The sequence below is a fragment of the Orussus abietinus genome, unplaced genomic scaffold (genome assembly GCF_000612105.2).
Source record: "Orussus abietinus isolate OABI.00-Male unplaced genomic scaffold, Oabi_2.0 scaffold8, whole genome shotgun sequence".
Taxonomy (NCBI): domain Eukaryota; kingdom Metazoa; phylum Arthropoda; class Insecta; order Hymenoptera; family Orussidae; genus Orussus; species Orussus abietinus.
Window position 1 is genome coordinate 1028914 of NW_019395997.1, and position 21402 is coordinate 1050315.

The 21402-nt window shown below is 49.1% G+C and overlaps 5 protein-coding genes across 19 annotated transcripts; 3 read left to right on the top strand and 2 right to left on the bottom strand.

Annotated features, from left to right (window-relative positions):
* Positions 1-5: 5 nt before the first annotated feature.
* On the top strand, positions 6-5654 carry LOC105699427. Its single transcript, XM_023434165.1, has 8 exons — positions 6-455; positions 520-626; positions 773-1110; positions 2902-3317; positions 4416-4503; positions 4613-4861; positions 4932-5177; positions 5256-5654. Exons 1-8 carry the CDS (start codon positions 261-263, stop codon positions 5627-5629), a joined length of 2013 nt encoding a protein of 670 aa, XP_023289933.1. The 5' UTR covers positions 6-260; the 3' UTR covers positions 5630-5654.
* Positions 607-6383, bottom strand: LOC105699422. 10 transcript variants are annotated; one of them, XM_012424388.2, is made up of 9 exons: positions 6152-6383; positions 4180-4438; positions 3678-3798; positions 2522-2852; positions 2008-2463; positions 1746-1943; positions 1426-1677; positions 1170-1357; positions 607-744 (listed from the first exon to the last, which is right to left on the bottom strand). In XM_012424388.2, exons 3-9 carry the CDS (start codon positions 3678-3680, stop codon positions 688-690), a joined length of 1485 nt encoding a protein of 494 aa, XP_012279811.1. In that variant the 5' UTR covers positions 3681-3798; positions 4180-4438; positions 6152-6383; the 3' UTR covers positions 607-687. The 10 variants fall into 10 exon arrangements, with proteins under 10 accessions (XP_012279811.1, XP_012279808.1, XP_012279810.1 ...); XM_012424385.2 differs by having other exon boundaries at positions 3525-3798; XM_012424387.2 differs by having other exon boundaries at positions 3678-3801.
* Positions 5692-7996, top strand: LOC105699425 (glycerol-3-phosphate phosphatase-like). 5 transcript variants are annotated; one of them, XM_012424397.1, is made up of 8 exons: positions 5692-5829; positions 5899-5985; positions 6370-6468; positions 6570-6730; positions 6814-6951; positions 7020-7227; positions 7288-7429; positions 7510-7996. In XM_012424397.1, the coding sequence occupies exons 2-8, from the start codon at positions 5943-5945 to the stop codon at positions 7694-7696; spliced, it is 978 nt and encodes a 325-aa protein (XP_012279820.1). In that variant the 5' UTR covers positions 5692-5829; positions 5899-5942; the 3' UTR covers positions 7697-7996. The 5 variants fall into 5 exon arrangements, with proteins under 5 accessions (XP_012279820.1, XP_012279822.1, XP_012279824.1 ...); XM_012424399.1 differs by lacking the exon at positions 5692-5829 and having other exon boundaries at positions 6301-6468; XM_012424401.1 differs by lacking the exon at positions 5692-5829 and having other exon boundaries at positions 6312-6468.
* Positions 7997-8095: 99 nt separating this feature from the next.
* LOC105699421 (gamma-aminobutyric acid receptor alpha-like) lies at positions 8096-21350 on the bottom strand. Of its 2 annotated transcripts, none has more exons than XM_012424383.1 (9): positions 21152-21350; positions 15616-15758; positions 14342-14522; positions 14046-14266; positions 11880-11962; positions 11312-11449; positions 10111-10263; positions 9159-9433; positions 8096-9077 (listed from the first exon to the last, which is right to left on the bottom strand). In XM_012424383.1, the coding sequence occupies exons 2-9, from the start codon at positions 15672-15674 to the stop codon at positions 8628-8630; spliced, it is 1560 nt and encodes a 519-aa protein (XP_012279806.1). In that variant the 5' UTR covers positions 15675-15758; positions 21152-21350; the 3' UTR covers positions 8096-8627. The 2 variants fall into 2 exon arrangements, with proteins under 2 accessions (XP_012279806.1, XP_012279805.1); XM_012424382.1 differs by having other exon boundaries at positions 15616-15807.
* Positions 16970-19364, top strand: LOC105699424 (serine/arginine repetitive matrix protein 1). The gene is made up of 4 exons (XM_012424396.2): positions 16970-17522; positions 17582-17781; positions 18038-18432; positions 18730-19364. Exons 1-4 carry the CDS (start codon positions 17355-17357, stop codon positions 18990-18992), a joined length of 1026 nt encoding a protein of 341 aa, XP_012279819.1. The 5' UTR covers positions 16970-17354; the 3' UTR covers positions 18993-19364.
* Positions 21351-21402: the final 52 nt, after the last annotated feature.

Here is a 21402-nt window from a genome sequence, read left to right on the forward strand (position 1 = left end):
TTAATCGATTTAATTTTTGTTTAAAACGAACGCAAAAATCTACACAATCTCTGAGACGCACCGACAGAGAATAACGAAATGTCAGAAAGTATCCACGCATAAAGACGGTAACACGGTCTGGTGCTGTACGAAACCAGAGGGCAGCACAGGATGCGATCGCACGATCCTGCCCGTGAGCAATCTCCCAACTCATCTCTGCTTAGACTTAGTCTAGACTGTTTATTCCACGAAGATTAATATTAAAGACTGTTAAAGACGAAATGGGGCGAATAAGTGGTGAAGAATCGGATGAAATAAGCTCGGAAGTAGAGTGCCAAGCGGAGGCCAAGGTAGAGTTCATAGGCACTGTAGTAGCAGAACCTGAAAAAAGGTACAAATGTGTATATTCCGGGTGCAATTCCACTTTTCTCAGGCCCTCCAGATTTTTGAGGCACATGAGGATTCATACCGGGGAGGTAAAGTTTAAATGATCGATATTATAAGGTTTCTTCAATGAATTATCGTGTCTTAAAATTACAGAGACCATTTAAATGCAGTCACTCGGGTTGCGATAAAGCCTATACTAATTCATCCCACTTGAAACGACATCTCTCTACTACCCATGATCCTACGACACGGAAGTACAAGTATATAGCAGAAGAGTAATAATAATTACGTTCAGCTTAGAGCTAGTAAATTTAGTCAGGATTAGGTTTCTTTGTAGCAAATTATCTGTTTCTTTGTTTGGTCTTGGAGCCTCATATTCTGAAACATGTAAATTTAATGTTTTCAGGTGTTCCAAATGTTCCTTAATAATTAGCAATGCGCATAATCTAAAACGTCATTACGATCGCATGCATAACGACGATAAACGACAAGCTTGTAGCAAATGTGAACGTTCCTTTAAGAGCAAGCGTCACCTCGAAGAGCACTTAACTACACACACTGGTAGTAATTTGTACAAGTGTGAAAAGTGTCAAAAGGAATTTGTTAATGTGAACAGCCTTAGAAGGCATGTAAGGAAACATAACGAGAACAAAAAAACATATCCTTGCACGTCCAATGGATGCTCGGATATTTTTGAAAAATGGAGAGACTTATTAGAACATAGACGATTGAATCATGTAATTGGTAAGTGAGTTAACTTATATTGTACATCAGTGAGTATAGGTAAAATCTTAAATATTAACATTTTCTTTAACATTTCCCTCCTGTTTCTGCTTCTCCTTGTTTCTACTTTGTGGTAAAAATATTCTAACTATCGGTTGTTTACTCCATTGTTGATTAGGGGATTTTGGCCATCCTCGTATATAAGAAAGCAATCCTACTCCAGCTATTCCAGTCAGCAACCAAATCCAAGAATTATTGGTTACTCCTTCTGTTAGAATTATTATAATTTATTAATGGGTAGGAATTGTGATTAACGTTTTATCGCTTAGTATTTACCATCCGTGAGGCAGAGTGACATTTTTACTGATCCACTTAGATTATTCAATCTAACTTTCGGACCACAAGAGTTCTGTTCTGATAACGAAACACTATTTCCCGATCGATTTAAAACTACTTTCAAACCTTCGAATGCTGCTCTTCCCAATATTATCCTTTCGTCGCTGTGATTGCAAATAGCAAAGATATAGCAAAACGTATTGTAATTGGTAGTTGTATAGTACCGCTGGATAAGGCTGTTCCCTGAATATGCTAACAAGTCATTAAAAATAAGTACCAAGTTGGAATTCATTAATTACATGACAACCATGGGCTCTTACAAATTGAAAATACGTTTCTTTCTGCAGAAAACAAGGTTAGTGTCATGTTTGGTACGATATCCCAGTTTATAGGATTTTCAAAGCACTTCTCTCTGTCCGTCTCCCAGATTCTCAATTCAGGTAGCAGATTGTGTCTTTCTGCAAACTCATGGAGAATGTCTATGACGTTTGAATAAATTCTAATGGGTAGATAAATTCCTAACATGAAAATACAGATCAGGATAAATATCCGGTAAACACACAGACGAGTTTCATTGCTTACCAGGCACTGTATTTTCTAATCTGACTCCTTTGATATTCAATTCTCTGCAGGATTTAGTAATAGCTTTTCCATCTAACAAAATCGACTCTAAAATTATGTCATAAAAGTATGGATCGTTAACCAATGCTTTAAACGTGTTGTTGGATTCTTTAAGTTTTGGGTCTTCTCCGAGCAATACTTCCATGTAACCCTTGGATAACATGTCTTTTCTCTCATAATTTCCACAGAGAACAAATTTAAATGCTACTGGATCTTGTTTATAATTTTTTAAAGCACTATAAAAGCTGATATACCGATCGGTTTTGGGGTTATTCAGTAGCCCGATGAAGCTGGTGCCATTGTTTGGAATTTTGTCCAACAGGACAAAATCAATTCGGACGCTTGGAAGAACATTTGGCATATTGTGTTTTAAAATAGTGATCATGTCTGACATTGCTTTTCCACTATACTCGTAGCCTAGCCACATCACATTAACATTTAGGAACGAGATATATAAATAATTCACATTTCTTACCTTCTCCATCGATGACAGTTTTCTCATAATTCGATAAATGTGCAAACGATTTTTTATAATTGTATAACATTTTTTCACTAAATTCCGGAGATCTCTCTACAATTCCAATTTTGTGCGTCTTCATCGTGTACTCTGCAGGGAAAGGTTGCCAGGGTAAACCTAACTGTATCGTCAATCGATAGTTCTCGATCCAGGACTTTGAATACATCCAGTGCGGTGCTTCGCAGATCAGTAATTTCATCCCAAGTATTGTAGCGCATATTAGGGTTGTTTTGAAAGACCACTTGTCGAAACGTTCTTCTAACAAAGCGAGTTTCACGACGATCCGATTCTGATAAAATTAAAAAGTTGTGGTCAGACTAGATATTTTCTGTTTCCAGAGCACAAGTGTAAGGACTGCGATAAGGTATTTTTAAATAAATCTCATCTAAGAATTCATGGTCAAGTTCACAATGAGAATCGCCCTATCCTGTCCTGCCCGTATGAAAAGTGTCCAAGAGTCTATTATTTCAAGAACAATCTAGACCATCACGTTCGGTCAAAACATAAAGGAAAGAAGTTCCAATGTGACACATGCAAATTTCAACTTTCCACAAAACAAAAACTCATAGAACATATACAAAAGATACACCTAACAAAGAAGAAGAAACCAACTAAAAAAGGCCACCGCCGGAGAAGGAAGGATGCCAGCACTTTCAAAAAGAGTGCCGTGTCGGAACTCCTTGGTTTAAATTTACCTTACCACATGGAGAAAGATTTGTTAGAAAGGGAAACTAGGATTAAGATCGAGACGGAGACGCCTGCTGAACCCATCAATGGATCGAGCAATGAAGAAGATACAATTTAAATAACACATGCTTGTAATCACTATATCACTCACTTATGTATCTATAATTAAATTTAATAGTTATATAAATCAGTCCATGAAAACCTTGCCTCAATACATAGAAGAAACATTAGTGGTACATTCGTGCAGTCAACCGTATATTAATTTTACTTAAACCTTCATTGAGAAAAAATTTTACAAGGTGACTTCTATGATTTAGACGGAGCCTCATTTCATCTCCCCGGTAATACCTGGCAATCGGCTCTGATGGGCTACTCTAGTGTACGATACTATTCTTACATCTCCTTTGACATGTATGCGTGTCATTACCATTTTCACATTGAGTACATCCAGGATTTCTGCTTATCGTCGTCAAATACACCACACGTGTTTGATGAAGGCGAAGAAAAGCTTTTCCAGTTGCTCTCCAACGATAGGAAAGTGAACCTCTCTGCTGTGAAATATTCAGAAAATTATTAATACCAGTAACCCTTTGGAAAATTTCAAGTAAGTCATCGATTCGTTCTCGATTGTTTTTTGTCATTGTTTTCAAAAGCAAAGGGATCGCGCTTGAGCAGTCAGGAAAGTTGAAAACGGCCCTAAGGGTTGAAGGTACTATCAACACTAGGGTGGCCATCTTAGGTCGTGTGTCAAATTTGAGATCAAGTACATTTCCTTCCAGTATTTTACTATATAAATGATACTCGCTGATAAAATTTCCGATTTTAGGAATCCTCGTCATATAAAAACGAGTCCTTCACAAATTTCATGAGGGATCATGTAGTGGGAGAAGAAATATCGAGAAAGTTTCCTTTCGTTGTCGAGTTCGTACCTACGGTTTCTTTTTCTATTAACATGTGATACTGCTTGAGAAAATTCGCTCAGCTTCCGGAGGTGATTCTAATTTAAATTCTTTCATTTTCTGGAGGACCTTCTACTGTTTCTCTTAGAAGAAAAGGATTTATTGTAGAGTTCACATGTTTGGACTTCTGGTAAGAGCTTCCATGTATCTTTAGTTGCTAATTAAAAATCTTGCTCGTAGAGTTGTCTTCCCATTCGTTAGTCACTATGACAGCAATCGATGTAAAGTCCTTGAGTAAAGAAGATGTGGTCGAATTTTTAAACTCCTTCGATACAGTTCTAACAGACTGCGATGGTATGTATGACTGGATATTCTCAGTGTATAATGAAAGTACATAAATAATTTTATCGTAAATATACTCTTATGGTAGTACGGTATCAATTTAATGCAAATGTTTTTGTAGGAGTGCTTTGGATAAGGATGTTACCAATTCAAGGATCTGCGGGCGTAATGAATGCTTTTAGAGAAATAGGGAAAAAAATTTCATACGTTACAAATAACAGTACAAAAACTAGGCAAGAAGTCGTGGACAAATGCATTTCAATGGGATTTGTAGCTTCCGAGGATGAGATTGTGTGCACGGCAAACTTGACTGCCCGTTACTTGCAAGAATTGGGATTTACCCGGAGAGCCTATGTTCTTGGATCGGAAGGTGAAATATTTAATTTAATATAAAATGTGCATTTCTTGTTTCTCTAATTTGAATTATGTATGCATTTTAGGCATTACAAAAGAACTCGACAAAGCTGGTATAGCTCATTGTGGAACCGGTCCTGATCCATACAAAAGCGATACCTCTTACGTATTTAAAGACAATGATATTGGGGCGGTCATTGTTGGATTTGATGAGCATTTTAGTTACCCAAAAATGATTAAAGCTGCATCATACTTAAATGACCCTGCTGTACATTTTATTGGAACTAACATGGACGAGAGATTTCCTGCTGGCAATAACATAGTTCTTCCTGGTATATAATAATTTTTAGTTCATTATAATTTCTACTTAACTTTAATGTATCATAGTGTAATTAAAATCCTTCCTTTAGGGACAGGAAGCTTTGTTCATTGCATTGAAACTTGTAGTGGAAGAAAGGCAGTCGTGATGGGAAAGCCAGACAAATACATGAGTGAAACATTATTAAAATGCCGTGGGTTGGATGCCAAGCGTACGCTAATGATCGGAGATCGTTATAACACTGATATTCTTTTGGGAGCTCGCTGTGGTTTTAAAACACTATTAGTGTTAACTGGTGTAACTACTTTACAAGAAGTTGAGGAGTGGAAACGATCGAATGACCCAATGAAGAGAGCTTTTGTGCCAGATTATTACATTGAGTCTTTGGGTGACTTGCAGCCATATTTATCAATGTACAAACTCGAGTGCAGCATGGAACTGCATCCACGTAACTTAATAAATTAAATGAATAAGGCCTAGGTGTTGATAATTATGGTGTGTCGTACAATATTGATTTTATCCTGCATGTTGTATTGATTATATTTTTGCCGACAGCAGCAAATACTTTTGAACTAGACTTGTGGCTGAACTGCATCACGTTGGGCATATACTTTAATACGTGAGAACATTCCAATATCTTGCTAATAGCCAAATTGGCGTAAGAGGTATGAGCAAATATTTTTTGGGACTCTAAAAATAAAGTAGTAAGATATAACCTCACTTTAATGTTGTAGGTTAAGCTTTTTCCGGGAACCTGTCAAGTTGATTTTGAAGAGGCATGTTTAAGCATTGTAACCGTATTCTATCTACTCAAATATGCGGTGCGTAATTTTTACCAAACAGTGAAATTACTATAATATTAAATCTAGTCGCGTCTTTCGTGAAATCCAAAGATTTAATTTTACAACTATTAATGAGAAGTATGTTTTATTAATATTAGTAAAAGTTCTCGTAATGTTTTGTTGTATTTTTAACATTGTCACCTACATAGTTCTAGAAGCAAAAAGTTTGCGACGAGTAACATTCAGCTAAATTGATAATTATACTATTACATAATCTCATCCACGCAAGGTCATGTAAAAGTGATTCACTACAGTCTAGATTTCTACTTCAAGCCATTAGCTTAATCGTTTTAGAACTGTCATAGGAATAAGTCTACGAGCACACAACTAAGAAATATTTCACTGCGAACAACGTTATACCAGGGTATCGCACAATGGCAGCAAAATATTTAAAGTCGCTTACAAGAGAGGAATTGAAGGATTTCATTAATTCCTTCGATGTGGTTTTATCCGATTGTGATGGTAAATATCCAGTACCTTTTAATAATTTCTTCTTTGTATCTTATATATCCAGGTAAATATATAGCCAAAGGAAAATCACTAATCGTATATAAAATAATCAGGTGTACTATGGGAAGAAAAGGACGCCATACCAGGATCACCCGAAACTGTCAAAGAGCTTAAGGCCCTAGGAAAACGTTTCTTCTACATTACTAACAACAATTCAAAAACAAGATCCGAATTTGTAGAAAAGTGTAGGCACTTAAATTACGATGCAACATTGGTAAATTAATGTGCAGAAGATGGTGCATGCTAAAAGTCGATTTTTCTATAAATGAGTAGTAATTGAAACTGACCTTATTACAGGATGAAGTAGTATGTACGTCCTTTTTGGCAGCAATGTACCTCAAGGAGAAAGGTTTCGATAAGAAAGTCTACCTTATTGGCAACGATGGGATCGCAAAGGAACTGGAGGCTGTGGGCATCGAGCACATTGGAAACGGAGTAAGCAAGTTGATAAATGGTCTACTGTTCGACAGCATTCGCTTCTTCTTTAAATCTGGAATTTATAGCCCGACGTGATAGAAGGTGAAATACTCGACGAAATTCTCAAATTTCACCCAGATCCTGACGTGGGAGCAGTGGTTGTGGGCTTGGATAAACATTTTAGTTACCTTAAAATAATGAAGGCGATGACTTACCTCGGTGATCCAAACGTTCAATTTGTCGGCACCAATTGTGACATTCACATACCGTCACCCAATTGCAATCGATATCCAGGTAAGCTCAAGACTGATCGTAGCCGGCTGGAAGTTTTAATTAAATGCCTAATCATTTTAGGAAGTGGGTGTTTCATTAAATCTATTGAGATAGCCAGTAAGAGGAAAGCTGTGATGCTGGGTAAGCCGGAAAGATACATCAGCGAGTACATAATAAATAAGTACAATTTGTTGCCAAGTCGCACGCTGATGATCGGAGACAAGTAAGCTATTGGAGTTAAGGTCATTAAATTTAATGAATGTAATTAAAAATAATAAACGTTCTTACCGTGTACCCTTCCAGCTGCAACACGGACATTCTTCTTGGCAAGCGATGTGGGTTTACAACGTTACTCGTATTATCCGGAGTAACGACCAAAGCTGACGTAGAAAATTTCAAGAGTTCGCCATCGGAGGACGATGCGAACGTCATTCCAGATTTTTACACCGAACAACTCTCGGACGTGGCGCAGCTTCTTTCTGCTCCTTAACGAGAAAAGAAAAAAGAAAAAAAAAAAATGAAAAGCAGAGATTACACGTCCCAGCACAAAATATTTAAGTAGAGAGATATTCTATTCTTGTTCCTGTACATACCGCTAAACGCGCGCACATCGAATCTAGGATTCACGTATGCTATACTTACTTGCCCGCCGTTTCCAACTAAACATTCACTTTGAACATTCACGTCATTTACATAACTGAGAGTATTATTTTCCAAGTACAACCCAAGAGCACTCGATGCTTCTGTAATCACTAACAGCGAAACGAAATAAAAAGATCTAATCATCGGAGACACTGAGAATAACTAAACCGTTCATCCGACTTATTTGCATTGCGAACGATTCCGAATAATCGAATCGCGACGAGGAAGCCGAAAATGGGGGGCAGAGTTTCCATGCCCTCGGATGCCACGTTTATTTCGTATGTACAGTAACGCCGAGCTGAAACTTAATACTAGCAACGAGCGCTACCTAAACCGCATATTTTACAGAGGAAGCTACGAAAGAATAACATTTCCAAGGATCGTTGCGGTGGCGTTAACGAGGACGTCCTCGCGGATCTGCGATTAAATGAAATAAAATGGATACGACTCCCCGGGCAAACCTAGATACGAATTATCGGCTATTATATTTACAGGCTACGTTATCGTCCGCCAATAGAATATATATATACTCGTATTTATAATTATATTACACTTACGTCTGCGGCGCGATCGGTCCTGGACATCGAGGGCCAGCAATTAAGGGCGTTAATTGGTCGAAAATGAACACTCATCCGACACTCGGTTCCAACCACTTGTCCTCGTTGCAAGATCAACGATCAGGAGAAAAAAAAAAAAAAAATGACCGACGATCTCCCGAAAGCTCGAGTCCGAATATCGGATTCCCGAGGACACCGGGAACCTCGGAGATATCTCTCGTTTCACGCGATACTCGCGTCGGCCGCGTGATAGCTGATCCTCTCGCTCCTGGAGAGGTAGGCGTACCAGTAGAAGAGGTTGATGGCCAGGAAGAGCAAGGGGAAGACGACCCTGCTGGCCCGGTCGATTTTCGATACGGAATTGTACCTCGGAGCTCTTCTCCGTCTGCGGTCGTGTCCGCGTTCCTGCCTCCTGTCGGAGAGCCGTCTCGTCGGGGTCGTCGAACACGCCATGTGAGTCCTAAGGGTCTGCTCGACCCGCTGCATCCGATCTCTTCCAGGAGTCGGGCTGTAGGATACACAGGATAGTTGCCACTGGCTCCCGGGTCGAGTCCTGGGAGGTTCCGGGAGGGCGGAAAGAGGAATCACCTCGACGAGGCCCTCGCCGTTCATCCTGGAGGACCTGCTGCCAGCCCTGGACGTCGAGGACTCCCCCGATGACTTCCTGCGAGCCTGGACGAGACGAGGTCACCGGTTAGTTCCTCCTCCGATTTTCTTACCGTCTTGGAATAAATTTATGTCATTTCGATTAACTTGACTTTCCGCTGGCATCCAGGAGCATCGTCCGACCGTCCTGTGGGGGAGGTCTTCCTCGCTGGAGCTGTCGGTGTCCAGGTCGGAGCTGAAGTAGCACTCCCCCGAGCCGTACTTGGTGAAGTAGTGGACCACCGCGAACTGGATGATGGTGGCGAAGATGAAGGCGAACGAGAGGAACACGAAGAAGTCCAGGGCAGTGGGATAAGGAACCTTGGGGAGGTCGGTCCTGGCCTCCAGCCCGAGGAAGGTCATGGTCAGCACCGTCGTAATCCCTGCACAAAAGGCACCGACTGTTCACCGCTGTCGTGGAAGTCGCCGTTTTACGACTGGCCGTGATTTTTCCGGGAGTTTACGAGAACGGACGCGAGAACCCGCGGGAACCGATTCCCTCTCTCTGCCAGGGCGATTCCGCTCCTGGCAGACGCGTCTCCGTCGCTTTCGGATGCAAATCCCCTTTCTCGAGGACCGACCCGGTCGAAAGACCTCCTCGAGTTTTACGACGGATCCCCGGGGCCGCGTTTCCGGCTTTTCGGTCAGCTCTTCGGGAAGTAGCGGAATCGCCTCCGTTTCCGCGGGTACGCGAGTTCCTTCGACCGGAGGTGCCATGCACATGTATATGAATTTTAATAATGGATTTTAATACACGACGCTTCCGATCTTTAGGATTTGAAAGCCACGTCCGGGTAATCCGAGTCGATCGACCTGGGTCGTAGCCACGTAGTGCGAAGTCGCTCTTCGACGTATTCGGCTTAATGTAAAGTGATCCTATCCGCGAGGGAGGTCCATACTAAGCATATGTCATTCCGCCCGGGCAGGTACAGAATGGAGCCTAATTCGAGTCCTGATCACAGGATCCAGGGTTTATACGAGGGTCCTTCGTCGGGCCGACCGGATAGCCATGATTCCGGAGGTAGTAGCCTAATTCAAATTGAAATCCCAGGGAATTTACCGAGGGAGACGCGATCGGCGGTGGCCTCCCGGTTGAGCCAGAAGGAGACCCAGGAGAGGACCACCAGGAGCACGCAGGGCCCGTACACCTGGATGAGGAAGTTGCCCATGTGCCTCTGCAGGTGGAAGGACACCAGCAGCATCGAGTAGTCGGCTGGAAAAGAGAGACGGGCGTCGATCGAGGGAACGTCCTGGAAGACGGATCGAGGATCCACCTCCCGCAGGAGGCGACTCCTTCGGGATAACGCGCGCTGGGCGGAGCCTGGCCAGGAGCCAGCCCGATCGGGATTTAATTAGCGACCCTCGACGTAACAATCGGGAAGAGTCCTCGGGATGGAGAGGATCAGCGGGGAGCCCCAGGACCCGCCCCTCCAGGACTCGGCCCCCAATTAGCTCCCTTTGTCGAGCGGCGCGAGGTTCTCTCCCTTTTCCTTGTTTTCGCGATCCACCCTCGATTCCTTCCTTATCGGCGGAAACTCTTCCCTTTCTCGTCCTTCGACCCCTAGGGATAGGTCCTTTGACGTATCCCTACCTCCTCGTCTGCATCCTTACCCTCCACTCTTTGACATCCCTTTTCTCGGCGGTTCCTGGCGTTTCCCCTCTGGTCCGAGGGATCCTCTCGCGTGCGGGAGACAGTGACCCAGGTCAGGGTTCGGCAAACTCGCGGCTTCACTCGATTAAGGACCTCCTTTATTCCCGGAGGAGCGGAGCAGCTTCCTCTCCCGGATGGCACGCGATAGGCTCCCGAGTTTCCCCGGGATTATTTAGTTATCCCCCTGGGGACGTCGGCTAGACTTCTTCCCGAAGGAGTGTATATATATTTTTGTCAACCTCCCTTAACCATTTTACGGGCTTGAGCGAGGCGTCGTAATAAGGGAGGACTAGATTTACCTCGAGCCCGCGGGACCTCAAGGGACGTACCTGGATGAGGGAAGTTCGTTAAGGGGATATTTTCGACTCGTGGCCGACATCCGAAATCCTCCCCCGGCCGGATATTAGATCCTCAAACTCGGGATTTCTGCACTTTTGTGCTCCGGGGGAGAGAGACACTCGAGCGTGTATGTGCCGTGCAAACGCGGGGCTCTAACGAACTTCTCCAATCCAGGACGAGTTCCCTATTTCCCGCGACTTATCCCCGGGATGCCTCCTCGGCGATGATCATTAAACCGAGCTCCGGTTAAATTTCCCGATAAATCGACTACCTTGCGACAAGGACGGCGCCGAGTGATTCGCCGTGGGGTTCGCGACCAGGTCGAACTGCGAGAGCTTCATGTCGTCGGCGATCGCCACCTGTCTGGCACTGTTCCACTTGTAGACGACGTCCCTGCTCGTGTATCCGACTGCGAATCAGGAAATTAGGGATTAAAGTGCAAGCGTCGATAAGAAAAAAAAAAAAGAAAAAAAAATGTCTCTTAACAAATCGTACCGGAGAGAAACTCGAGGAACGACTTTAAGGGAGGAATCGAAGGGGATGGAGGGATGGGTCGTCGATCCCAGGAGAAGATATATCGTCATGGGAGGTCTGGCAATCGTCGGGGATGTCGGGGGGATCCCATAGGGTTCATAAGGTCGCCGGAAATAAGGTCTCGGTCGTCCCCTCCGTCACCCTTCGAGAACGCACCCCTCTCCCCTGGGAGACGCACGTCAAACTCGACGGGGACGTTTTTAACGGCGCCGAGAGAGACGGCGTCGACGTTCCACCTTGGCCGGGTGATAAGAGGGGGCGTTATCTAAGTGATAAATATTATTAATTAAAGATCCATCACTCACAGCTTCCGAACTTTAGGGGGCATCGCTGGGTGTCCATCGGGAAGTCCTCCAGGTTCATCGGACATCCTGCCTTGATGGTGAGCCTGAAGAAACGGTCGACGTTAGCCGGAGGAAAGGATCCATCACGAGGAGAGGGACGTCCTGGAAGAGGAGTCCTGCCCAGGGTTTGAGCGAGCACCTCCGTCTAGGACTATTCGGAAGGACGATCGCCCGAGAGAGAAAGCCATTTTCGGGAGCAGGAAAACTCCGGTACCCCCGGACAGAGATTTAAAGGGGTGCGGACGAGCGTAACAAGGGAGGTGAAGAGAACCAGACCGGAAGACGAATTTCCGAGATCCTGGACCTCTCGTATCCAGGATCCTGGTAATTTACCAGCGTCCGGGAGAGCACCTGGGACCGTGTCAGAAAATAGGAAAAATCTGCCTCGCACCGTTAGCAATCCCGAAGAAACGTCCTCCGCGTTCCCCAGGAATTCCTCCTCCCCGGGGAATAAAAAGAAAAGGAAAAAGGCGACGTTTTGCGCCATCGATTCCGAAAACGCGGTTCTTGGCCGAGAAAAAAAAAAAAAAAAGAAAATGGGTCGGCCAAGGACCGCGTTTAGAAGCTCGTTCCGCGTGGCGTTTTTCCCCCCGAGTGGGGTGTTAAGAGAAAAAGGAGAAGTCGAAGAAAAGAGGAAGAAGTCGCGTTTTCGCGGAAGGTGGAGGAAGAGGAACCGGAAGTGGAATCGAGAGGGACGCGGAGGGCCTCGAAGAGACCTCGGCTTTGTCTCGGGCCGACGATTGACTCGATTTATCCGAAAGTAGGGCCCTCCGGTAATTTTCCCCCGGCAATTTTCGCGCCCATTGTTCCCGGGCTTTCCCTCGGGAGCGACGAGGGCTCGAGAAAGAGAGAGAGAGGGACTCGAGAGACCATCTCGCGGCGAGATCCGCGACTTTTCGCCCGACTCCGGGGAAAAGCGGGGAAAACCGGGACGCAGGGGAGGGCGGCCGACTTCGCCTCCGGGTTTCTCCCTTAAACAATGCTAAATAAATGCCAGACGACGCCTCGGGGGTGAGTCCTCGCGAGCGAGAAAATTTCTGCCGGGACGAAAAGAAGCGCGGAAAAACCTTTATACCCGCTTCCCGGCCGTTAAGGGGAACAACCGTGTTTTTTATATACCGGGACCAATTAATTAATGAACGCGTTAATCGGCGTACAAGTGTATCAACGGCAAGGGAAAAAGTGTTTTCCCCCGGGATTATTTCGGACGGGCCATTCGCTCGTTCCCGAGAGTAGTTCGGCGTCCCGCGGGAGAGAATTCCGCATCCGGATATGTCCCGGGGATCGAGGGGAATGGGATTATTTCCAGCCGTAGCGCGCAAAGTCGCGGGAGGACCGGCGCGGAAAAATGACAAAAGGCCCGAGGAAGAGGCTCCGCCATCTGGCACGTGGCCACGGATCGCGAGAGAGAATGGGCCGCCTTCATCTCGAATCTCGTTCCCGGAGTCCCGTTCCTTCTCTCCCTTCGTTATACCCCCCGCTAAGAGGGGTAGCGGAACCATTAATGAAAGAATTAAAAAAAAAAAGAAAAAAAATGAACAGACCGACAGAAATGATTCGTCGATTGACAATTCCCAGGAGAGGAGAGGATTTCACGGTCGGGGTCCTCTGGGGCGATCGATTCGGTCCCCGGTCGCGGAATCCGGTGGAAGGGCCGGGAACGTATCCCGGATCGTCCGCCTGAGCGAGTCGCGGGGAAAATCTCCGGGACTCTGCTCCTCGGGGGAGGGATCAGCCCCCGGGACAACGTCTGGCCGGTCTGCCGGATAAACGGAGACGTCCCCTCGCGAGGAGTCCATTTGCTCGTCCGTGAGAGCTTCGACTTTCTAGAGGGTCCCGAAAAGACGTCGGGAGGGACCCGAGCCCGAGGACGAGGGGAAGAGCCTCTCCTCCCTTCTCCGTATCCCCGAGCTTCCTCTTTGGGAATTAAATGAAAATTCGCTTGGTCGTAAAGGCGCAAACGATCGAAAATCAGGTCGCGGATCTTTTGACAGGAGCCTCGCTCCCTCTCTTTGCCGAATAAACAGGAATTAGTGCGGGCGCGCCAACTGCGGCCGGTGGAGGTGCAGCTGACTGCGCCGGAACCGGAAACGGGACGAGGTGCGGAAGAAGGGACGGAAGTCCCACCTGGAGCTGTAGAGCACCCTTCCGTCCTGATAGAGCCTGACGAACTTGTTGGGGCTGGTGATGGTGTGCAGGTAGCTCTGCTTCCCGTTGTAGAAGTAGGTGTCGGGCTTCCAGATCCTGGCGAGCATGGAGATGCTGAGGGCGAGGGTCTCCTTGCCCCCCTGGAAGGCGAGCCTCCGGTCCACCCAGGACTGCCGGAAGTAGCAGTCCATCGAGTAGGTCTAGAATCCCCAAACGCGGTCCCGGGATTATTCTACGGGATTTTACACGTATCCTTGAAAGGCAGAGGCGATTACCATGTCGACCTCGGAGATGGGCCCCATGCTGCGCACCATGATGTCGACCTCGACGGTCGCGGGGGGTCCGCCGAAGTCGGGCCTGACGCTGTTGTCGTATCCCCGAAGAAGGTTGTCCAGCAGCTCGGAGATGTTCCCGTGGTTGTTGCTCTGGGTTCTCTGCCTCGGCCCCGCCGCGACCCTGGGGAAGAGGATCCCAAATAGAGGAGGAAAGGACCTCCCTCTCTCTCTCTCTCTGGATCCTGAACCGTGGCATAGGTCAGTGCCGACTTTTGTCCTCGCCCTTTTACAACCCTCCGGGTCTTCCTTAACGCGTCGTTATCACCCATAACCCAGCCGCGACACGAACCGCGCTTTACAAGGACCCTTATCACTTATCACCGATCCCGTTCTTTACAGCCCCTCGCCGGATCACGTCCCACCCTGGCAGGTTCGCGTCGTCGTTAAAGGGAGAAGAGCGTAAAACCTCCGGAGACGAGGTAAGAAGGAGCCTCCTCCGAGGCATCCGGGAACTCGAGGCGGTTCCCGAGGAAGAGACCCCCAGGAGTGCCTCGAATGCCGGGAATCCGCCCCTGGCGACGAGCCTAGGGCTCCGAGCGCGAACCCTTGCCTTGCCCCACCTCGTCGTCGACTTGCCTATATATCTATATCCATATAAATCTATATACCTATATATACGTCCCCCCCCGCGGCCGCACATACCGCGCGTACATACACCCCGTGGATTTACTTCCGGCCGGCGCATCGCGGCTCGTCGGAAATGATACGCACGCCAGGGGATGGAAATTGGAGCGAGGATGCATCCTCCGCAAGGATTCCCATCTTTTTTTCTTCTCCCCTCCTCTCCTTTTTTTCGCTTCCTCCATTTTCCCCCGTCGTTCGGTTTGGCATTAACGAGGCCCGACGATGCCCTGACCACAGACAAGTTTCGATCCTCGCCGGTGGGATCGGCTAATTGGGTTAATCGACGGATGTAAACGGGCTCGATGGGTCGCGGCTCATCTCGTTACGACGTTATCTGCTTATCCGCTTATCGATGCTTATCATTCGCCGAGTCCTGGACGAAGGAGGACGGGCTAAGGAGATGACGCGAATCGGGATAAGAGACGAGACGCGAGGGAAAGACCCTCGAGATGACGAATTGATAAGCAGGGGGTCGATAAGAGAAATAGAGAGAGAGAGAGAGAGAGAGAGACTCCTGGATGATTTGTCGGAAGAAGGGTCCCTCGGGACGTTTCAATTGTCCGAGGATACCGGGGATTTCCTCGGCTTACAGGAGGGAGACGTAGGAGGTGACCAGGTTGACGAGGGCCAGCAGGACTCGCTGCTTCATGGTGGGGCCCAGGCTTCCCGGGCGTCCTTGGGTTCCTCCGGGACCCGGGGACTAAGGGCTCCTCCGAGCCCTCGCCGCGTCGTCCTGCAACCAGTTCGTCCCGAGTTATCGAACGTCTCCTACCTCTTTACATCTGGAAATGAACGAATACGTTAAATCGCCGGACACCGGGTCGATCGGAAATTTCGGGGGTCCGGGTGGTCCGGAGGGAGGTCCGCCGTCCGAAGCCCGACAGCCCTCGTTAGCGATTTCGTCCTGCGGTCGCGCCGCGTCGTCGAATCGACGCTGTTTGCCGAACGTCGGTCCCGATCCTGGAAAATCCTCCCGAAAGCTCCCGGAAGCTCGCCAAACCCTCGTCGATAACCGCGATCTCGCTTTTATCGCCCCTTCCTCGCGTCTCCGGATGCGCCGAAATCCCGGGCCTCGTCCTTTCAATTTTTCCCTATTCCCTCCCCTGCGTTCCCGAGGACGCCGACGCTCGCGGAAATAAATGGAAGATCCTTCGGGATTAATTATTATATATTAATTAATTCGGAAACCGATTCCTATTTAACGCCTCGCAGGGAGGGTTGGTTCGCCCCGTGGATGGGAGTCCTCTCGGGAGCCGGGAAGTAGTCTAAGGAGCTCGTCTTCGGGAACGAGAGAGAGGGTGCTTTCTTCGGGGTTGCTCGCAGGTCTCCCTATTTTTTTTTTTTCTTCTTTTTCCCCTCGCGAGTATTCCGCGCGTCCGGGAAGAGCGAGTTATATTCGCCCACAGCGACGCAACGACGGGTTAAGAGAGAGAGAGAGAGGGAGGGTACTCCTTTGACAAAAATTAACCCATTTCCCGGTCCCTTCTCCCTGGCCTAGTTTCCCGAAGGAAATCACCGCCGTCCCCGCGGAAGGAGAGGGAGAGAGAGAGAGAGAGAGAGACCCGATCGAGAGCAAATAATCTTGACCGATTGCCTCGCGGAATGAAATAATCCCATCGAGGACCGTTTTCGTCGGGTCTCTTCCCATCCGGATCCCGCGATCCCGAGGGAATATCCCCGGGACGGCGAGGAACCTCTCGTCGAGATTCGAGCCGCGCGTTCGCGGAACTTCGAGGGTAGGAGGGGAAGAACTAGGGAAACAATGGATATTTCAGGACCCACGAAGAAGCGACATCCGAGCGGTCGCGGCCTCCTCGGGTCCCTCGGGATAGGGAGACAAAGGACACCCGGAATCTCGGCCCTCGGACTGCCAGGCAACGGCGGACAACAAATCCCCGAAATCCCCCGTCAGTCTCGATCTGAAATGGCATTCGAGATGTGCCGATTAAATTTCGGTCTCTGAGTATCACCCCGCACCCCCCCACCCCCAGATCCGTTCGGTCCTTCCGGTCCCGGAAGAAATCCCGGAAAAAAGAAAAGAGACAAAAAAAAAATATATAAATTATATCCCCGACTCCCGGAGACCCAGCCCGGTCGGATAGAGGAGGATCTCCCGGAGCGGTTCCAAGAGAGGGTGGCTCGATTCCTTCGCCCCGGCTCGAAGGATCGACTCGAAGGACGAGGAGAAACTTCAACGACGGTCCCAGGAAGAATCGCCGAGGAGTTCCTCGAGATATGGTGTCGGTCCCCCGGGTGACGGAGAGCAGGACGTCGCAGGACTGAGGGGCGACTCCCCAGGGAAGAGAAAGGGTATTCCGGATCCGGGTGGATGAAGTCCGGGTCGGGCAGGATGGTGCGCCCCTCGAACCCCCGCCTCATGGCCCGGGTCATGGAGGCGGTGACCCACCTCTGCGAGGGCAAGGGCTCCTCCGCTCGAGACGTCCTGGACTTCCTCAAGCGAGGGTCGACCGGGTCCGCCAGGAACCTCGCGATGCAGGTAAGCTTCCGGCCGGGTCCCTCTTCGGGGGAGTAACTCGACTTCACCGGATGGTCCAGGTCCAGAGGGCCCTGAAGCACGCCGTCAACGCGGGCCTGCTGCGGCATCGCGGGGGGCGCTACAAGGTCCTGATAGGGCTGAACCCGAGGACGGTGCCCTACCGCGCGGACGACGGCGGCTACAAGGGCGACGGCCTGCCCGAGCTGGTGGACAACGCGCCCCCCGGCCTGGACCCCACCCAACGCGTACAGGACCGCAAGTGAGCCGAAAAGAGTCGTCCCTCGATTCTTCCCGATTTCCCTCGGTTTCTCTCGATTTCTCTTTCCCATCCTTCGGGAGGTATAAACAATAAATCCTTATCCGGCGGTCCCGTCGATAAAACCCTTTCTTCCCGACAAAGTGAGAGGGGAGCGTCGCGGCGCGATGAGCCGGAAGCGGGCTTTCCTTTCTCTTCGCTTCTTTTTCGCCTCCTCGCCGATTTCTTTCGGCTTTAACAAACGCGACCTGATCCCCAGGGGCCGTAAAAAGCGACGGAGGAGGCGTCGGAAGGGCCGCAAGGGCCGGCGACGGAGCAGCGCGATGAGCCGGAAAAGGGCCCCGGCAGCGAAGAGAAAACGAGCTTCGACGGAGCAAAGAGCTCGACTGCGCCGGGCCCGACGCCGGGCCAGGAACGAGGAGCTCGAAGACTGGCCGCCCCGACGCCGGAGGATGGTCTCCAAGGACCTGGTCGAGGACGAGGGCCTGCAGCACCGCGGCGGAAAGCCGAAGGCCCCGAGTCCGGTCCCCGACCGCTACTCCGATGAGTCCGTGGCCAGCGACTACGAGGACAAGCATCGCCATGGAAAATCGGGCCATTCGGGACATTCCGGGCATTCGGGGCACTCGGGCCACTCCGGACCCTCGAGGCACGGTAAGGCGAAAATTCGAAAAAGACGAATATTCGAAAAGACGAAAATTCGAAAAAGACGAATATTCGAAAAGACGAAAATTCGAAAAGACGAAAATTCGAAAATACGAAAATTCGAAAAGACGAAAATTCGAAAAGACGAAAATGCGAAAAGACGAAAATTCGAAAGTGTGAAAATTCGACTCGTGAGAAATTTCGAATTTTCACACCTCCGAGGGGACGGGAAAATGACGAGTCGCGATTCTCCCCTGCTTGTGAAATTCGCGTCTTCTAACGATACGAAAACGATGCCGTTCGCAGGATCCCCGACTCCTCGGAACCCTTCGCGGCCCCCGCACGGCGAGAGGGAGCACAGGAGGCACTCCAGGAAGAGGTCCTCCTCGAGACATCGCAGCCAGCCCCGGCAGCCGCCCCCGCAGCAGATGCAGCAGCATCCCCACGAGGACCACGACATGCCCTGCGACGTCGACCCCGCGGACGAGGAGAGATCCGGATCCCCTCCCGACAGAGACACCGAGCGACCCTGTCGGCCCAACGACAGCGGGAGTGGCAGCAGTCTTTGAAGAACCCACGCCGACCGCCGCCATCTTGGTTGCGACTCCACCCTCCCCTCTCGACACCTTTCCACGACCTCCCCTGCTCGACTCCGGTGTTTCCTCCCCGTTTATTTATTACGTATCTACTTTCTCTCCTCGTTTACCCATTTACTAATCGGACAATCGTGGAACGTCCTTATATATTATTTTTACGTGAAAGAAGAGTCGAGGAGGTCGAGAAGGCGTATAGAGAGGAGGGCCTGGCAGGGATCCCGAAGAATCGATCGGTCGATCCCGGAAGGTGTCCCCTCTCGCGAGAAACCCTTTCGAGAGCGCCGAAACAAAATTCCAGTGACTCGAGTCGTCCGAACTCACCCCCTGTATGCGGAAATAAATCCATCCCCCATGAAGCAGGTGAGGACCTCCCCTCCTATTTTTTTTTCAATTACACCCCGAATCGTGAAATTCGCCTACTCGCGGGAACCACCTGTTGTTCCGCCCTCGGGGACCGAGAAGAGGGCAATTTAGCGATTGTCCCCGAAATTGTCCGGGCCGGTGTATATCTATATCCGGGAAAAGTGCCTCGATATTCTCTTCCCGGATATATGTATAAGGTACGCCGACTTGAAATTAGGGTAATTTAAATATCGGCAGGTGAGGGTGACTAAGTTTTTCAAGGATGACCCGGGACTTCCGGCGCCTCCAGTCACCCCTTTAGGATCCAGGAGAGGCGACGGTATGCGTCCAATAAACGTCGAGGAGTGACGAGAAAAAGACACACGCCTCTCGGGGAGAATTTCGAGCGAAGGGGCCAAAGGAGCGTGGGTAACAAAAAATTCGGAAAGAGAGGAGAACGGGTGAAATCCTCTTTGTAGGTCAGCCGCGTTAACGAAGCACCCCTAAGCGGGCTTTTACTAATAAATCGAGGAAGGCTTTCCCGAGGGTAAAAGAAAAATCAGAAGAGAAGAAAAAAAAAAGAAAAGAACAGGAAGAAAGCGAGCTCCGATGCGCCGAGGCTCCTCGAATTCGAGGACTCCCGGTTTTCCTCCTCGCGAAGTCGTCCCTTCCTCTTCTGCGGGAATAATCTCCGCAAACAAGGTGTAGAGGGAGAGAGAGAGGGAAGGAAAAAAGGAAATACGGGAAAACAAGCAATCGCGGTGGAGGAACGTATCCGGCCCGACACTCGAGGAAACTCGAGAGGCGAGGAAAAGCGGTCGGATTCGAGTTTCCTCGGTTTAAAACTTGTTCTCCTCCGATCGGGTTCTCGGGAACTTTCCTCCCGGACCGAGCCGGAGGGAAACCAGGGATACGGATCCAGGACGAGAGACGAGGCTCCGAAGAATTACGATCGCGTGATTATTTGTCGCGAATGTCGAGGCCGAGGGCGGATAAATAAACAGAGAAGCGGGCGATAACGAACCCGGGGAAAACCGATTTGATTAGACTCGAGGGTCTCGGAAGAGGGGCGATCGAAAGGACCTTCCAGGATGCGAGTCGAGACCCTTGGAGACGAGAGGAAAAAGAGGGACTCCGAGATTAAGGCTGATTTTCCCCCGGAAAATTTTTAACGGAAACTCAAATAAATAAATAAAAAAAATAAAAAGAGGGAAAAGGGACGTACCGAAAGAAAAGCGGCACTAATCGTAAATAGGCGCGAGAAGAAGGTCGAGGGGGCGTTCGATCGGTCTCGCTGCGCTTCGTACTTTTCGCACATCCAGAAATTCGACCGATCCTCCCCACAGAAGTATTCGGGGGGGAATTTGGTAAGAGCTTGCGGCACAAATCCGCCTCGTTATCGAGGGCCAAAGGAAAAGCTCGTCAATCCCGCGGAAAAGGCGCTCGAGTCGGGATTAACGGCGAGTCCTATTTCTCGACGGTCTCGTTATCACCGGCCGGCCAAAGGGGTTTCCGATTGCGATTACAAGACGAGGGATCGAGGAGAGCGACCTCCCGGTGATCCCCTCGATCGAGACCCCGAGCGCGCCCTCGTTCATACGCCGAGAAGGTCGAGGAGGCCTATACACGTTCACCACGTGCCCGCGACTCTAAAAGCGCCACACCCTGGATATATCCAGGGACTTTTCAAGAACATTTACATCCCTGAAAACCTGGGAAAATTTCAGGCGAGGTGAAAAGGAAACGACGAAAGGGAGAGAAATGAGAAGGAAAAAAAATCCAGGACTCACCTCGGCGCGACCGCTGCGGTACTCCCTTGGTAGCATGGTCTCTTCGGCGCGTCGGAGCGGATCCAGGGAAGTCCTTCTTCGTCGGAGCTCCGTCACGAGGGCCGCCCGCGACTCGTCGGGCACCCGCACTTCCTCCCACTCATCGCGGTAGAAGGTCCCACCTCGGCTCCTCGGGACGCGCCGGGACTCCCTGACTCCGGACGAGCGACGCGCGACTCGCGCTTCCCCGAGGACCGACGGGGACCACGTGG

Coding starts and splice junctions, on each gene's coding strand:
- LOC105699427 (XM_023434165.1), top strand. CDS start 261: ATGGGGCGAATAAGTGGTGAAGAATCGGATGAAATAAGCTCGGAAGTA. Junction 3,318..4,415: donor GGATTAAGATCGAGACGGAG/ACGCCTGCTGAA, acceptor TCGTTAGTCACT/ATGACAGCAATCGATGTAAA. Junction 4,862..4,931: donor CTATGTTCTTGGATCGGAAG/GTGAAATATTTA, acceptor TATGCATTTTAG/GCATTACAAAAGAACTCGAC.
- LOC105699422 (XM_012424386.2), bottom strand. Junction 1,678..1,745: donor AAGAAACGTATTTTCAATTT/GTAAGAGCCCAT, acceptor ATGACTTGTTAG/CATATTCAGGGAACAGCCTT. Junction 1,358..1,425: donor GTCACTCTGCCTCACGGATG/GTAAATACTAAG, acceptor TAATTCTAACAG/AAGGAGTAACCAATAATTCT.
- LOC105699425 (XM_012424397.1), top strand. CDS start 5,943: ATGTTTAAGCATTGTAACCGTATTCTATCTACTCAAATATGCG. Junction 6,469..6,569: donor GGTTTTATCCGATTGTGATG/GTAAATATCCAG, acceptor TAAAATAATCAG/GTGTACTATGGGAAGAAAAG. Junction 7,228..7,287: donor CAATTGCAATCGATATCCAG/GTAAGCTCAAGA, acceptor TAATCATTTTAG/GAAGTGGGTGTTTCATTAAA.
- LOC105699421 (XM_012424383.1), bottom strand. CDS start 15,674: ATGAAGCAGCGAGTCCTGCTGGCCCTCGTCAACCTGGTCACCTCCTAC. Junction 14,267..14,341: donor CCATCTCCGAGGTCGACATG/GTAATCGCCTCT, acceptor TGGGGATTCTAG/ACCTACTCGATGGACTGCTA. Junction 11,963..14,045: donor AGGGTGCTCTACAGCTCCAG/GTGGGACTTCCG, acceptor CCGTTTCTTCAG/GCTCACCATCAAGGCAGGAT.
- LOC105699424 (XM_012424396.2), top strand. CDS start 17,355: ATGAAGTCCGGGTCGGGCAGGATGGTGCGCCCCTCGAACCCCCGCCTC. Junction 17,782..18,037: donor CAACGCGTACAGGACCGCAA/GTGAGCCGAAAA, acceptor CCTGATCCCCAG/GGGCCGTAAAAAGCGACGGA. Junction 18,433..18,729: donor CTCCGGACCCTCGAGGCACG/GTAAGGCGAAAA, acceptor TGCCGTTCGCAG/GATCCCCGACTCCTCGGAAC.